At 44.7% G+C, this 17134-nt stretch overlaps 1 protein-coding gene across 1 annotated transcript in view; it reads right to left on the bottom strand.

Moving 5' to 3' along the window:
• Window positions 1-17134, bottom strand: part of LOC134877163 (nesprin-2) — a 64241-nt gene that overhangs the window by 34486 nt on the left and 12621 nt on the right. Inside the window, 32 exon segments of the mRNA XM_063902572.1 lie at window positions 283-433; window positions 513-772; window positions 1028-1228; window positions 1392-1536; window positions 1615-1949; window positions 2031-4068; window positions 4164-4405; window positions 4515-4670; window positions 5565-5720; window positions 7022-7423; window positions 7425-7544; window positions 7547-8491; window positions 8587-8757; window positions 9010-9139; window positions 9512-9648; window positions 9751-10077; window positions 10223-10387; window positions 10907-11129; window positions 11226-11333; window positions 11445-11650; window positions 11739-11942; window positions 12070-12171; window positions 12266-12433; window positions 12815-12973; window positions 13096-13246; window positions 13336-13494; window positions 13874-14748; window positions 14825-14975; window positions 15218-15372; window positions 15439-15559; window positions 15780-15895; window positions 16776-17103. Coding sequence (XP_063758642.1) covers window positions 283-433; window positions 513-772; window positions 1028-1228; window positions 1392-1536; window positions 1615-1949; window positions 2031-4068; window positions 4164-4405; window positions 4515-4670; window positions 5565-5720; window positions 7022-7423; window positions 7425-7544; window positions 7547-8491; window positions 8587-8757; window positions 9010-9139; window positions 9512-9648; window positions 9751-10077; window positions 10223-10387; window positions 10907-11129; window positions 11226-11333; window positions 11445-11650; window positions 11739-11942; window positions 12070-12171; window positions 12266-12433; window positions 12815-12973; window positions 13096-13246; window positions 13336-13494; window positions 13874-14748; window positions 14825-14975; window positions 15218-15372; window positions 15439-15559; window positions 15780-15895; window positions 16776-17103 — 9307 coding nt within the window.

Raw genomic sequence — 17134 nt, 5'->3', positions numbered from 1 at the left:
GTTCAGTATGCTCACAGGCATCAAACCATTTACTCTATTGCACATTTCTCACACAAAAGACAGTATAGATCACAGTCCACTTGAAAAAGACCACTTATGGCCTTAAATCTAATTATCGTAAAGCTATCGATTATTTCCCCCACCCCTACTACATATGAATCTCTAGATCATTATCTTGCTTAAATAAAAATGTCATATTTGTCACTCACTCTACAGTTTTTAACAAACACCTCATATCCCAATTTAAAGCTTTCACTCTAAAGCACAGAAAGGTTGCCTGACCTGTTGTTTGCCCGGATTCGAACAGTCTTCCAGCGCAGGAAGAAGGGCGAACATGTGTTGTGCCACCTCTCCTAGCTCCTCCTGGACGTGCTCTCTCTCTTTCTCCTCTGCCTTCGCTACAGCGACTACCAGCAGATTTCTCTCCTTCAAGCTGTGGAGAACAGTATCACCTCAGCATCTCTGACATTAACAAGTGAGTGCTATCCACACGAGTGTTGAACAAACCCCACCTCCTGACATTCTCTTGGATCTTCACTAGTGTTTTGCCCACAGGTCCAGGGCTGATGGGCTCCGGGCAGCTGGATAAGCTGAGGGCGTGCTCCAGCCGGTGCTCCAGGGAGGCTAAGGCCTGCTGCTCCTGCTCCAGCCCAGTCTGGTGTATCTCCGCCAGGGCCAGGAGCTCCAGGGGTTCCTCTTCAGTGAAGTTCACAGTGGAGGAGTCAGGAACGTCAGCCTGGAGACTGGCCAAAGAGCTGCAACACTGGCCCATCTGTAGAAAATGTAATCCTCAAAATATTTATATATAACTTGTTTATATCCTGTATGGACTTTGGGAACTGTAAGACTGGCTTTCATAGAAAAATTATGTTTCATTTATGTTAAATCCCCCACATTCAAAAGCCAGAAATAGAATAAAACTGATAAAAACACGTTGAATTTCACTTCAATTAATAGATATTACTTCACATTAGGTCAGGTTTGGATACAAATGCTCCAAAATCATTTTGTTGTAGGTAAAACTCACACTTGTAGTGATGTCCTTCCATTCCTCTCCTTTCTGTTCCGTGTGTGCCATGAGGAGGCCGACACCACGGCGTAAAGACACCCAGCGCCTCCAGAGGGCGCCCAGCTCGCCGTCCTTTCCGACACCACAGCCCTGCATTGGACAGCCGGCTCTCAGATCTTCTATCTTCGCTGCGAGGCTGCGAAGGCCTTCCATCAAGAGCTTTGTGTAGGGAGGAAATGAAGTGAAACTGTAAGTTTTGAATCAGGCAGTCCTATTATGTCAAAAAAAGGCTGGGTGGCAAAGGGTGCTTTTATAGCTTAAAAAGATGGAGCTAATGGAAAATGCACATTAAAAAAAATATATACTACTGCATCAAACCTACCGTTGCTGCTTTTTGTTGCACCACACATTTGTCATATGATGTCACTTGTTCTGCAGCACATTGTGAAAGCTTGGCTTCGGAGCCTGACAGGCGCTGACGTACGTCTTCATGGCACTTTCTGTGGCTTTGCTGTCTAGTTTCACAGCTGTGGGAGAAGTGTCCTTTAGTTGTTTTACTGAGGAAAAACAATGGCACTCTTCAATGAATCAAGAACCACCAGTACCTCTGCAAGGACTCCAGCCTGAGCTGAGCCTGGGCTTCCAGCATGCCTCGCCCCGCCAACAGCTGACTGAGGATGCTGATGTGGAGCTGCTCCGTCTCTGGGCGGGACAGGCAGGGCTGTTGGGGCACCAGTTCCACAAGGTGGCAGATGTGAGCCTGGAATCCATCTTCAAGAGCCTCTAGAGCCTGGTGAGTCTGCCTTTGCTCCTCAGTGCAGTCCAGAAAGCCTCCAGGAGCCGATAGGAAGGTGGCCTCTGCATTATGAAGGAAGCCTATTGCTCCCTGAGCCGCCCATTGGTAATCTTTCAAGGATTCTCTCGCCTGGCATAAACTCTCCTGTTGGATACATGACCGAGCACAGTTTAGAAAAACAACAAACAAAAGTATGATTTTAAAGGATGAACATTTAAAGCTTACCATTCTTAAGTGGCACTCTTGCATGGCTGCCTCCCTGAGAGAGTAAAGTTCCTCGTAGCTCTTCAGGTTCACTTTTTCTTTCCGTCCCAGACCTCCCAGCACCCTCATCCCAGACTCCATATTTCTCCAAAGAATCCAGTTCCTTCTGAGTGCAATATCTATTGCTTTTTCATCTGGAGGTATCGGTTCTGCTCCCTGCAGCTCCACTCGCGTCGTCAGGAAAAGCTCTATCAAGGCAGGAAGCTCGGAGGAGAAGCGCAGACCCAGCAGAAGCTTGGCCTCCAGGTTTTGGATATCACCTGCAACAGAATGCTCCCAGGAGACTAACGTTTCCACTGTGCTGTGGATCCTTTGCTTCTCTGAGTTATACTCGGATGGGTATAACTCCTGAGCTATGGCCTCTAACTGGTCTGCTGCTTCCTGACACTGCGTCTTCACCAAAGGAAGTTCAACCAGGAGGGTTTGGCATAGTCTCACCCTCTCACCCACACTGACTGTCTTATCTTTGGCACGCTGGATTTGCTCTTCGGCAATGTCCCTGGATTCCTCCATTTGTCTCCCGAGGTGCAGATATTTGTCCTGCTCTATGGCATTAACACAAAGAGCTTTGCACTGGTCCTGCAGCTCTCCGATGGTGCACAGCAGCGAACATCTCCTGGCCTCCTGGGTGTGCTGCAGCTCTTGTACTTGACACTGATGCTCTATTAGCATGTGCTTCAAATGTGCGCACATTGTAAGGGTTTCCTGCGTCAAAGGGAATCTCTGCTGCTCTAAATCAGTGGATACCTGTTTTAAACTGGCCTGGATAGTTGATAGCTCTTCCTCTGATGTGGTTCGCTCATGAATCAGCTCTTCTAGTTCCCAGCAGGCAGCCTTCTCATGAGCTAGTAGTCCCTCTAGTTCTGTGCGAAGTCCTGACAGTCTGTTGACGAGGTAGCGGCTCTCTCCCGGACTCAACCCGACAGATATCTCCCTGCAACTGTCTGCCATTGGTTCCACGTCTTTGAGCTGTCTCTCTATCTCCGCTGCGGCTGATTCATGACTTCTCAGCTTGCTCTCCAGCTTTCTGATGTCTGCTTTTGAAACATTCTCAACATGGGTGCAGGGGTCTCTTTCGGCGTGTGTTTGTGCTAGCCAGGCATCCATGCTAGCAAGCTTGCTCAACAACTTCTCCCTCTCCTGCAGACTCTTCTTCATGGTGTCTAGAACATGGTCCAGGCTGTCAGCGATGGCTTCATAGAGGTCTTCTATTGTCTTCAACTCTTGGTCACTTTCTTCCTTTTCCTTATCGGAGAGTGTCTCTTTCATCTGCTCAACTTCCACCTGCATCTTGGATTTTCTAAACCAAATATCAGTCTGAAATTTCTTCATCTCGATGATCTGAATACGGGCCTCCTCTGGGAAAAGGGCTAACTTCTTCCCGATGGAGATGTGGTTTTCTGCCTGCTTGGCCCCAATGATCAAGTCTTGTAACTGCTTGCTGATTTTAGCCGAGGAAACGTCGCCACTGCTGGGTGTTGAATTGCCGAGCTTGCTCTTGGTGACACTTAGCAAAGACTGTAGCTCCTGAAGACTGCGCTTGATCTCATCCTTCTCTTTCTGACCCAGAGAGAAATGGACCAGAGCGTCTGCCTGGGACTGTAACTGCAGGTAAAGCTGGTTGTACAGTTTCAGGTCTGTTGTCAGACAAACGACTTCTAAAGCGCTTTTATTGTCCTGGCTTTGAAAGCTGGATTTCCCAAGAGCTTCCAGCTTGGCTTTAAGCTGTTCGGCCTCACTTAATAAAAGAGAGGACTGAGAGGTGGAGCTCGAGGCATGTTGGAGAGCTCTTCGGATGTTTCCTTCTAATAGCCTCCATTCCTCCTGGACATCTCCGAGCTGGGCTGGAAGAGCACCTGAACTCTCTGCGTCGCTCAAATGGGCCGACAACTGGCTGCTCAGCTGGAGGAGCTCTTCCATTAAGTCTCTTTTCTTCACCATGGTTTGCAGCAGGGCGTTGAGTCTGTCAGCTTGAACGGCGCTGCTACCCAGAGAACTTCTGAAGGAAATACACACAACCAAAGAAAACGTATTGTGAGTGACAAACAACATTGATTTAAGGTTGAGCTCATTTTAAATCAAACGTGTACTCACAAGGTGATCTTATCCTTCTCAGCTGCTACGACCTCAAGGAAAGCTCTGGTGATCTTCATCTGCTTGTGGTACTGATGGACCTGATCCAGCTGAGCTGCTTTCACCTGCACTGTGGCAGAGGCGTCCAGCAGTGCAGCACTCCACTGCCCTTCCACTCTTTTCAGGGCTTCTGGGTCACATACACTCCCACTGCGCATGCTTTTCATGGTAGCAACTTGCTCCTGCACATGGCACCTGTAGTCCTACAGCAGAGAGAACAGACAGAAGATAAGATGATGTACTTCTCTGTATGCTTTATCTAGAAATAAATGCCAGATACACTGAGGAAAAGGGCTTAACAGACATGCATACCTCTGCCTCCTGCAGCTGTTCAGTCATTGCTGACACATCGAGTCGTGCTGGTTGATAGCGGCATGCCAGAACCTTTTGAACAGTTCGTACCAACCGGATCTCTTGTTCACCAGGAGAGGACTTCAGGTACCAATTCAAATCAATGTGTGGGTCCCGCTATGATAACAAACACAATGAAAATAGTGGGCAAATTATTCATAAATTAAAAAAACTGTCAAACAAAGTATGTCTGTTATTCTCCAGAAAACATTAGTCCCTAAGACTAAGATCATGTTGGAAAATATCTTGCTTAATAAAACTAAATGTACACATTTTTATTACAAAAGACTGAAAAAAACTGTCCAATCTTCATATTCGAGTAGCTGCAAGTAGAAAATGTTTGGTATTAAAGCTTGAAAGTTATTCAAATTACCATAAAGTCCTATAAAAAGAAAATGCCAAGCTTAGATTGTTTGATTTCTTGGAGGTGTACTTGTCTACACTGTCACACTTGGCATCAATAAATCAGTCAACCTGTGTTAGTGTAAGGGAGAGACTGTACATGTATACTGTGAGTAATTACTCCCGCTAATGACCCTGCAGGAAGTTATTGTAGCTCGTTGGTCCATCCTGTGGACCTTCGTGTCAGCAGCATCAGGGGAATATACACAAACATCCATCAAAACAATGCTGCTCTTATCTGTCCACTGTTTCACAGATAACACTTCCTGGCCTGACAGGACACTTTGATCCATGCAGTTATATTTAACATCAGAAATCTAAAAATGCTCAAAAACGAAAAGAGGATTTTCCTTTTTAATGCTTATTATTGGTAATGTGTGCACAGGAAACAAATCAGTGCCACGAACAATAAAAAAATAATCTGTTTTTGACTCAAACTCCTAAAACCAATTAAGCTAGATTTTTCCCTAATATCTGACTTCAACGAATCAGTTTATTGACTGTAGTTTAGTAACATGTGTTGCATCATAACAAGCCACCCGTAGCTCTAACCCTGAGCAATGTGCAGCAAGCAGTTTAAACAACTCAATAATACAAGTGAATACTCACATTTATGATGTTACTTTTCTCCACCAAGCTCTGGAGGTCTGACAGAACCTCCTGCATGGTGGACTTGGGTTTGAAGGACTCTGGTGATTCACCTGTCGCCCCCCCTGTCTGCACATCAGCTGTCCTCTCAGGCTCTATGCTGTCCTCCATCTGCGGCTACATACACAGAAGAGACAGGGGTGGTGTCACATTTTAGCCTCCTTCTTCCCCGTGTTTGTCCACAGATAATGACAGAGCTTCCTGCTGTCCTGTCCCTGCAGTATGTAGCCGGTAGCTCGGCGAGTCAGTACAGTCAACGGAAAATGTGAGGGGAGCAGTCGGCCTCGAGGGAGAAGTCTTTTAATCTATAAAGTGCTTCCTCCCTGGTCTCTCTAGAGACACAAGTGATCTTTAGAGCTCTGATAGACAGGACAGGCACCACAACATGACACACACAGCAAGGTAGCTACAGCGGGGGAGGTGTCCTGTGAAATACTTTAGGCATGACCACAGTGTGTGTGAGAGGAAGGTTCAGGTAGAGCGGGAAGAGGGTTTGAACAAACGTGCAGCAGGTTTCTGATTCGCTAAGGGGAAAAGAGCACAAGGAGGAATATGTAACACTGTTTCTCTCTCAATAGCAGTCAGCATTTAGGTGCATATGACCAATGTACCACCTTTAAATTGAAGGCAAATTATTTACTTTTTCAACCACAGTCTGACATTTTCTGTGGTTTTGAAGTAAAAACTTTTTATATATCAGATTTTTTTTTCAGAGATTTTATTAAAATGTACTTTTTGTGTTTCTGAAGGATTTATTTGTGTTCCTTAATATTTCTGGTTAAATCTTGAGTAATGAAAGCCATTTTCAGTCATGAGTTGGAAAATTAGGAATAAGTTAAGTTAAAAAATGGTATACCTTTTTTTTCTATTCTTTATTTTCTTTTAAATTACCCTGTAATTGGGAAGAGTGGAATTCCTCTTTGTTCCCAATACTGGTTGGTTTCTTAATTATAGAAATGTTGGGGGAATATTTTGGGAGCCTCAACATCGATCCTGAAAAACAAATGTCTGTTCTTTCAAAGAGAAGCGTCTCTGCCATTACTAACAATAATGACAGGCTGTCTCAGAGAGAGATTCCTAAATTCCTTTGAGCACTGTGGCTTGTACTTGGAGGTTACCGCGCGTCTCTGCAGATATCGAGTGACCACAATCACATCTATGATGAATCATGATGAATAACAAGTTTAAAGCACTAGACTGGTTACAAAAATCACAGTTTTTTAAATTTTATTATAAAATGTAAGCTTAGTTTTGATGATTTGAGAATTATTGGCATTACGGTTCGACAACTTTCCAACACTGAGCTAATGCATGTGCTGTAATAACCCTCTGAATAATGTGGGTTTTGTGGCTGAAATACGCATTATGTAACAAATGGCCTCGCAGACATTGTAAAAAGTGTTTGATATGACATCTACCTGTGCCTGGGTCCCCTCTGTGTCCTCCAACGATGCGGCTACCTTCCATTCACTTCCTTCAAACAGCAGCGCGGCTTTGTATCGTCCTTTCGGCGCTTTAAAAACGTTGGCCTGGGGTCGTTCAGGGCTACTCTCTCCTCCTGCGTTCCCTCCCTCTACTCTCTCACGCGGTCCTGTACCTGTGCTCTGTGCAGTGACAGCAGCAGTCAGATGGTTGATGTCTGCAGCAGGTATTTGTTTGTCAGGTAAGGCTTCTCCCTTCACCGTGGAGTTCATTGTTTGCTTCTGAACGTGACAGATGGTTGTCTTGTCCTCTTGTTTCACATCAGGACATGTGAGCTGAGATTCAGTTACAACAGCGCATGATTTGGAGGGATTCAACACCTCATTTTGCATTAACTGACTGGGTTTGTGACTCTTCTTTGCATGATCCTTTGGCACTTGTAGAATCCTCCAATCCCGTTGACTCGATGGGGGTCAGGCTGTCCTCCGCTTGAGGCTCATGGCTCTTTAAATGATGATGTTCAAGTCTGTTTCATCTGATTCAGGACTCATTAAAGTTGAAGAGACTCCAGATTTGTTCTCGAGAGTACTTGACACGTACACGTTGTCCTGTGGCTGGAACTCAGGCCTCTCCATGTCCAGCACTATTGTAAACACCTTAGCTGGACTCACTCCGAGATCCTCACAGGACTCCTTCTCTTCTTGAGCACCAGTAACTGTTGTAAATGTCTCAGATCGTGCCATGCCAACACTGTCACTTTCCTGCATGTGCTGTGGATCCATGTCCAAAACTATGGTAAACACTTTCTTCTGTGTCACGCCACACTGTTTCTCTTCTTCTTGAGTAACTGACTGTGCTGCTAGGTGTTCAGACACATTTTCAGGGGTAGAAAGGCGGAGGTTGTGTAGTTCTTTCGCTTGGGATCCACATAGAGTTGTGACCCAGTGTGTTGAATTGACTTTTTCCAGAGTGTCTTCGCCAATAGCTGGAAATTGTGAGTCCTGGGTTACAATGGTGTCCTTCTGCAATGGTTCAATGTTCTGAGTTATTAAACTCTTGTTGTGAGCAGGAAGTGAGTCTGTATTTCCAGAGAGCGTCCTGTGCACTGGGCTTAAACCATTGCTATCAGTGTTTACTGTGCCATCTTTCAGCACAAAACAAGTCTCCACGTTCCTTTTTGTCGGTGCGGATGCAAACTGTTGTGAATTGACACCATCTGGGATATCTGGGCTTGAGAATTGATAAGCAACATCTTCTTTGGCTTGTTGTGTGATGTCATTCTGATCACTTTGAGAGTTGTGCTTGTTTATTTCAGACGAAGAAGCAGGAAGATAAGTGGCTGGAGTTTCATCTGGTGAAGGAAAACTTGGTGCATCACTTCCACTTGTAATAGTTTCTTCACCAGCTCTGTCTTGCAAATGTTTGTCCAACTCCACTTCACCATGACCTTGACTGACCTGTGAAGCCTGTTGAATTGAACACAAATATTAAACACAACATCCTTGTGTTATCCTCATCATTAAATTTGATTGTACAATTCTGTGACTGAGGGGAAACTCACCAGGCCCTGAGATAAAGCTTTGAGTGCATGCGTGCTTTCACTGAGAGCCTCTGAGGAACTTTTCTCCAGCATCTCTGTCACTCCTGCTCCCAGACACTCCAGAAGAAAATCTCTTTCTGTGAGCACTTCATGAAGAGCTTGTTGAAGCTGCAAACCCTCATCCAGAGCGGCCTATGAGAGAACAGACAGAGAAATAAAAAAAGACCCTTTCACAGGAAGACTATATTCCCCAAATTGACGTTTAAAAGTTATGACAGTGTCAATTATTGTCCCTCTTTGAGTCATTTTGTTCTTTAAATGTACTGGAAATGCATCTCATATTGGTTAATATCATACAGAATGTTTTTCAACTGATTCTATACATGTGCATACTTAAATATATAGATTTACAGGCACACGTTTGGTCACATTGATGTGTTTTACCTGGCTGGGGGTCGAGGGTTCAGCTTGAACTGTTTGTCTCCACTCTTTCAGCCGGCTGATGACCTGTCTCACCCTGTCCGCAGTGAGATCTGCACATTCCTGCTTGTCTTGTAGAATAGTGGTTGTGAGGCTGCGGTGGAAACACAAGAGAGACAACAAGGTTGAGAGGGAAAAGAGTTCAAATACATAGAGCCTTTCCTACTGGCATATTTAAGAATACATTTGAATAATAACATTAGAAATATTATTTTAATTCCTGCCATGAGACCCAGAAAACCTTAAACCTTTTTGGGGACGATTGATCATTATTTTTCTTATTTGCGGCATAAAAAATGTGGATTTTTAGCTGCATGTATGTCCATATACATCTATTTAAGGTTACCCTGAAATAGTGAACAATTTCCTTAGAGGACTAGAAGTTTGCTCCACTGGATAGCTCAGTGCGGAGGGCTAAAAGTTCATTTAAAGATTGACCCTAATAGTAGATAACAAGATAGGATACCTGTCAAGATCTTTAGTAACTGCGTCAATAGTCAAAGTGACGTCTGCAGGAAGCACTTCTTCAGTGAGGCTGGACTCCCCAGTCTTCTGCAGGTCGGAAACCCTCAAAGACAACTCTGTCAGTCTGGTTTCACAGTCCTGAGTAACAGATATAAGCTTCATTAGGTTAGAAACCTTGGATGCTTGTATGCTTTTGTATTCCTCATGAGCTTGTATATAGGAAACATCTTTAAACAGTACCTTTATTTTATCCCACTGCTGTTTGAGCTGACTCACTTCAGGCAGCACTTCAGGCTTCCCTTGCAGGTTTTCAGCCACGCCTTTCAGAGCTGTTTGTACACAGGTGACCTCTTCCTTCACTCGCTGAACTCTCTGGTTGTTGTCTTCTGTGATCAGAGCCAGTTTGTCTCTGATGCTGCTGTTTAGCGCCCTCTGGTGGTTTTGCAGGTTGCTGATTTCCTGAGAGAGGCTCGCCCGGGCCTCAGCTGTACTGGTTGTAATGGTGTCCTTGAGTGTTGCAATTTGTAGAAGGTCTTTTTCTATGTCGGTTACTTCTTGTAGCAAAGCCTGAAAAGTGTTAGATACACACATAGATAAACAGTCATACCATATAGGTGGCTTAATGTTGGGATACTCTCAATTATCTTCAAAGAATGTGCAATAAAATATGTAACAAATATTGTTCATGACCAGTTGACCTGATGGACCTCACCTGCAGAGTCGGTGCATCAGGGGTCAGAGCAGCGGAGCTTTCTTTCTGGGCTTGACAGGCGGACATCTTTTCCTGCAGGGATGTCACTTTATGATGGACAGCCTGCAGGGACTGGCCAAGATGCTCCTCATTACACACACCTTCCTCGAGGCGGGAACACACACCCTGTGGACATTTTAGGCACACCAAGTGTCAGACAGAGGGTGTGTGTACTGTGTCAGATTTCAGAGACTAAACTGGCGTATCACCAAATCAGAGGCGCTCAAGTATCCGTTCATTGGCCTGACCTTGAATATTGGTTGAATATTATTTGGATTTTCAAGGTTTGCATTCTAAAGCCACTTTGATTAATTATTATATGATATGATAACTGTTGAAACACAATGATCTGTCACAGCAGGGACTGGAGAGATTTTAATTTATGCAAACTCATACATCATGACAAAACGTTTTCACCAACGACACATGGGCACTCCTTATTAAAGAAGTGTAAACAAATGTAAAGTAAATAAACCACAGATCAGTGCCACACCCTCTGTATTACATTACACACTACTATAACAACTAACATTTCAAAACTACATGAAACAAAGATACTTGCTAGTGAAGATTACATAACAAGTTTAGCTTTTTTGTAGAATGTCCAAACTAATAATAATACTTTCTTATAAGATCACACTTTACCGGACTCTGGGGGCAGAGGCTTTCACCAAGCGGAGGGTCAACAGTTCTCCTCAGATCTCCAACAGAGGGTTGAGTCTGAAACTCCTCCATGTTCCCTGTGGAACCCTGTAGAAAGTTGTGGTAGTGTTGCAGCACTTTCCTGCCCTCCTCCACCACAGCACACTGCTGAAGTGCGCTGTTCTGCAAGAAGGACACGAGCTGTCTGAGCCCCTCCTCCCTCACCCTTTAGGAGAAACAGAGCAGAGTTAAGGCTCAGCTATTTATAATTAGAGGGGGAAATACTGTCACTTCTCATGTGGAATAGGAAAACAAAGCTTACCTTTGCTGAAGTGCTTCCTCCTGCAGGACACTTAGATCCTTGTCTTTGGCTGCTTTTCCCTCAGCGCCTTTCAACCACTGTTGCAAATGCTCACTCTCCCTTTGCAGCCTAGAGCAAACATACAGTGTAAATGCAGGCATGACACAGACTCATATGTGCAGTAACCATGTAATAAAACCAACAGTGAGAAAGCGTTTGTACATATCACATGAAGGCTACCTGTCCAGATCCTTGATACTCCTCACGGTCTGTTCTTCTACCTCAGAGAAGAGCTGCTGGGTGTTTCGGACTTTCTCCTGCAGCTGGGTCCCGTCTGCAGACAGACTCTGCAGGATGACCGGACTCGCTATGGAGGCCATGACGTGCAGATCCTCTTGCAGACTGTCCGCCTGCTCATCCTGCGCCTGGAGCTCAAACAGCAGCTCCTGGAGAGAAACGTAGGATACTGTTAGTGATTTTTAAAGTATGAGCTATCAAGAACTTTCTCTTTTTCACTCCTGAAACTTTTTCTACCTTAAGTTTAGCAAGGACTGCTGCAACATCTGCACCAGTGAGCGTGAGGAGGGAGTCCTGAATCTTTTGCAGGGAGTTGAAGCACTCTTCCATCCTGACAGTGATTTGTCCCTTAGCAGCCACCGTCTGCCTGTAAACGTCCTCAGCTTCAGAAACAAGCTCCAGCAGCTGCTCTATCTTGTTCCTCATCTGGGTCTCCACCACCTAAAGATGGAATAAAGAGTCAAAATCAATCAAGAAATGAGTTGTAACTCCATCTGATCAACTGAATCTGTCAGGATTATTTCAGCCTGACACAACCACCCCCTAAACATAGAAGCTGAAGCTGTACCTGCAGCTCCAGGGGGGGCTCTGTGCTTTGAAGCAGCGACTGAATCTCTGTGGATCTTTGGTGGAAACGCTCCATATTCTCCTCTTGAGTCACAATGTCGTTCTGGAGACAGTCAGAGGGAGATGATCCTTGTTTTAAGCAACCGAAAAATTAAAGAACATTTCATTTCCTAAAACTCAGATCAACCAGTGTCTACCTGCAAGGCACTGATGTCTTCTTCTGTCTGAAAGGACGGACACTCAGCAAATGCTGCAAGTTTATCGGCCGTCCAGCTCTCCACCTCCTCCCCCAGTTGGATGACCCCCTCCCACAGAGTCAGGCCCCGGTGCATGCTTTCCAGGTGGGAGTCTGTTCTCTCTGATATCTGCAAGAATTGTATTTCAATGAATGCTAGCACTAAACTTAGAAAACAGAACTCAAGCTCATCTTAAAATCTTAGAAATTCAATAATTGCAATGTATGATAGCAAACAATCTACTAGAGGACGCTTTACTTTACATATGAGAGCAGCAGGAGATACAACAGTGGGGTAAAACACTTTGTGTAGTAAATATTGCTCTAATAACAGTACATAAAATAATGAATAATCTGCAAAATAATTGAAAAATAATTCTGAAATCTTCTGAAATTGAATTACTTCTGTACTAGATATTTTTGAAGGCAATCATTTATCATCAGAGTCTAAGCTTCTCTGTGCTGATTCAGCATTTAACCAAACAAAAAACCAAAAGTAACTGAAACTCACATCCAGCCAGCGGTCCATGAGAGCATCCGCCTCGTCCTCATATGGGATCATGGTGCATTCTGGGATCTGACGCAGGTGAGTCTGAAGCTGCCTGCAGACACTGCGGACCTCCTCTATCCCGTCACCGAGGCCGTTCAGCTCTGCTTTAGTTTCCTGGACCTGAAACATTACACACACACATTTGAAACACACTTAGCCATTGTTATAATGAAGAACCAGAGACACAAGGAGTCTACCTTTGATTGCACTTTATTTGCAAGTGAATGCAAAGTGAAGTATACCTTAGTGTGGAGTCTCTGCAGGTTGTCTCTCCCCATGTAGGAGGCTTGCTCACTGATGGTGCTCTCGGCCCTCTGCAGAGTCCCGCTCAGCTCCCCACGGAGGCTCTGAAACCTCTTCAGCAGCTCAGTGAGCGTGTTACTCTGCTCCAGCCTTAAAGTGATAACACAACAACCAGCTCAGCTAAGATCTAACATTTGAAATATAATAAAATCACAGAGGACTGAATCTCCTCCCGTTACCGTTCAGATACAGCTTTTGTGGCCTCCTCCCAGAGTTCCTCCGTCTCCCCGGTCTGACTCCCATCAGAGACCGCTGACTGTGAGGATTCCTCTCGCATGTGCTGCAGTTCAGAGAGGAGGGCAGCAAGACGACTCTCCAGCTCTGTCAAAGCACGAGTCCTGCAGGAAGTCAAACAATCATGGGTTAAGGGTCATTGTTTGATTTGATTAGTTTTGTTTGCTATCTTTGTATTTAGTCTTGTGTCAAATGTCCTTGCTGGTATTTGTCATATTAAGTATTTACCTGTTTAATTCAGTATTATTTAGACTTATAGTTGACTAAAATCCTGAACGTTTTAGTGTTATCTTAGTCAAACAAAACCATTAGTATTTTAGAATACTGTAAAAGACAGAGTCATTTCAAAACAAAATAATCTTTACTTAAAACCTTAGAATATTTCCATGTTGACAATGTGTTGCAGCTCTACAAACATGGAATCTTAGGTTGAAATATTGAACTAACTTTAAGCACCATTAGCATGAAGCAGTTTTTGTGTACCTGTGCTGCAGGGCCGGCAGGCTGGGCTCCTGTAACCTCAGCTGCTCAGCAGATCCTCTGATCTCCCTCAGGGCCCCCAACAATGCAAACCTCCTCTGGACCATGCTCTTCTTCTCTCCTTCTGTCTTAATCTGGCTGCTCCTTCTTCTTCTCTGGTCTTTTAACACTTCCTCTTCAGACTTCCGAGCCTTGTGCTCCTCCTCCTCCTTTAGCGTCTTTTTATCATCATCATCTTCTTGCAGCTTTCTGCTCTTGGCCTCCACTTCTGCCTCCTCTTCCATATGACATGTAGTGAGTCGCTCCTGTGCCCCCCCCTGCTGTGCTGAATCATCCCCAGGTTTTGTCTGATGTTTCTCTGTAGGATTCAGCTCCATTCTTACTGAGAATAACCCATCTTTGCCCTCCCTCTTCCTGCCTGCCATCAGCTCTTTCTGTGTTTCCATAACGTGCTGGGACAATGATGTCACCACATCCTGGCACGTCACATTGGCACCATCCATAGTCAGAGTCATTCCCACTGCCTGTAAAGTGCTGTCAACGCCGTCAGATTGTGTCCTGGCGGCGTGCAACCGCTGCTGCATCGCTGCCTGCCAGGAGAGCCCCTCCTGCTCCCTGTCTGACTCTTTTTCCTGTCTTCTGGAGTCCTGGTTGGCCTGCAGGGCTGGGCTCTCTGCCCCGACCGCTCTTACTGTGGCCAGGAAGCATTGCAGAGCCTGAGCCGCAGACTGAATCTCGTCCAGCTGCTGCCTGAGCTGCTGAAGGTGATGGAGTCTGTTGTGGAGAGCCTGGCAGAGCCATGAAGGGGATTTTCTTTCCTCTTCTGCAGCTCGTTCTGATAGCTTTCTCATTTCAGACCGCAGTCTGTCATCCATCTCCTGGGGAAAACAAGAGGGATAAATACTCTGCATATGTCACTATCTGAATTAAAGTGTCTTTAAACGCCTTCAGTACTTTTAAATCAGATTCCAGTCTGGCGTGAGTCAGGGAAAGGGAAGAAATGTCCACAGACGCTCTGATGATCCAGTCCAGGTTTTCAGTGAGCAGCACCATCTGATCATCTGCAGATTCAATCAGGTCAGCAGTACTCTCCAAAGATTTCATCCTGAATGAATAAAAGCAACTTTTACTTGTTGGAATAAGATATGTAGACTTTGCAGTTCAGGACAATTGCAACATCACCCTTATTAAAAACAAAACAAAGACTAACTGCATGGCCAAAGTACAAGATAGGTTATTTAAACAAAGGAAGGACAGGTAAACAACAACAAACAATAAGTCTTACAGATGTGTTGTTATCTCGTGAGAGATTAATCAATACTTTATAATTGATCAGTTGCAATGTACCTGCTTTGCTGTTCTCTCCACTGCTGAGTCAGCTGTTCCCTGTCTCTTTCCACCTCACCTCCATCTTCCCTGGTCATCAGAAGGGAGAACTGGGAAAGCTGGGAATACTGGAGTTCAAACTCAAACCATATTGCTTCTGTCTCCTGTTTTAAAGTCTGTGAAGGAGAAGATCAATTTAATGATATCAAATATGTTCTGAACTTTGTTGTGCTTTAACTTGCCTGTAGGTGCTTCTTTTGGTCCTGCAGGGTAGATACGGTGACAGACTCTGGGATAAACTCCTCCAAATGTTGCTCGTTCTTCTGGAGTTGGGACTGAAATGCAGAGCAGGACTTTCTGTACCTGTAGTGGAAGATTTACACATGTTTCAATAAGACATTCTCTGACACTGAAAAGCTAAATGGGAACAGAGCCTGCTGCAAAATCTGTCAAATTAAGTTATTTAACTTGATTTAATTTGGGGTATTTATTTTAGATGACAAACAGGTGGAATCGACTTTATCTCACATGCTGACAGTTCTTCAAACAACACTCATGTAAGAGCTGAGGTAATAACCCCTACCTTTCCAGTACTTCCTGTCCAGAGGAGATCACTTCCTGCTGTGAGGCGGCCGTCTCTGGGATGACGGTCCACTCCGCCTCCTGCTTGGTCTCCACAGTTTCGCCCCTGACCACCGCCTGGGAGATGGGAGAGTCACAGAGTAGCAGTTCAGTGCGGAGAAGAGGAAGAGGAGCAGCAGAGCCTATCCACTTACTGAGGATTAGCCCTGCTGCTGCTGCTCGCACAGCTCAGTCTCAGCCAATCACAGTGCAGAGTCCTGCTCTGACCAGGAAGTCTGAAGGAAATGCCACTTCAAATGCTATGTATGAAGTGAATAAGATTTGTTTAGGGAAATGTACAGATGCAACGATCTAATATAGTCATTAGTTTTAGACTACAAGTCAAATAACAGCATTTTACTTTTTGTTACCATTTTTCTGGAATTGTTAGGGTAAGAACTGTCTCATATCAACTTCAAATAGTAAAGCTACAGTAGGTAGGGACCATAGAAATAAGCAGAATGTTTCTGTTCCGGTTTTTATTGTTTTTATTTACTTCAACTTTGTTTTCTTTCTTCAGCATCAGCATCCTGAAGAAGGCAATATTGCAAAATGCACGTCTAGTTTTTAATAATTAAAACATTATGTCTGAGTTATCATAAGGAGCATTCTGTCTTTTGTGTAAAGCAATTGAAATATTTGATGCATTTCAAACGTGACAATCTATCGTGCAATCTAAACCACTTCTTAATCACCATGCGTGCTACATCTAAAGACATAAATATAAAAGTGAGCACTGAAACTACCCCCATCGTGACCACACACTGCAAAACATATTTTAGTGTGACTTCTACTTCACAGAACACATTTTTTAAGGAGCTCACAAAGTACAAAAATGTTTGCATTTGAAACTTTGAAAATGTAATTTTTTTAACCTACAAATCCTGCTATGTGGAGCTGGAAAAAAACCCGGGAAAACAAAGAATCAATCAAAAGCACAAATTTCTTCATTTCATACCTGTAAATGCGCCTGGGTCTGCTGGCTGCTCTCTGCAGTGTGCAGCAGACGAGCTGTCAGCGGCTGCTCTTTGGATTTAAGTGCAGACTTCAGTTTCTTCTCCGACCAGCCGCCTCTACGTTCTCCCTCCCTCTCTGTCGGGACACCCTGAGCTCGCAGGTGGAGGATATCACCGTGAAGCTGCGCTGTCACCGCACCGCACACAGGTGAGAGGTGTGGATGTTGTCTGTCCACGCTTTGCTTCTGAGAGAGACGGTTGCTGTGCTGTGCGTCGGCCAACATGCCTGTCCCTCCCAGCGGGGGGGTTCCCCGGGGCTGCTGTCCCCTGCTGAGTGAAAAAAAAGGTTTATTAGGGGGAG

The sequence above is a fragment of the Eleginops maclovinus genome, chromosome 15, assembly GCF_036324505.1.
Source record: "Eleginops maclovinus isolate JMC-PN-2008 ecotype Puerto Natales chromosome 15, JC_Emac_rtc_rv5, whole genome shotgun sequence".
Classification (NCBI taxonomy): Eukaryota; Metazoa; Chordata; class Actinopteri; order Perciformes; family Eleginopidae; genus Eleginops; species Eleginops maclovinus.
The sequence above is the reverse complement of the archived record's forward strand: the minus strand, read 5'-3'. Positions and strand labels throughout refer to the sequence as shown.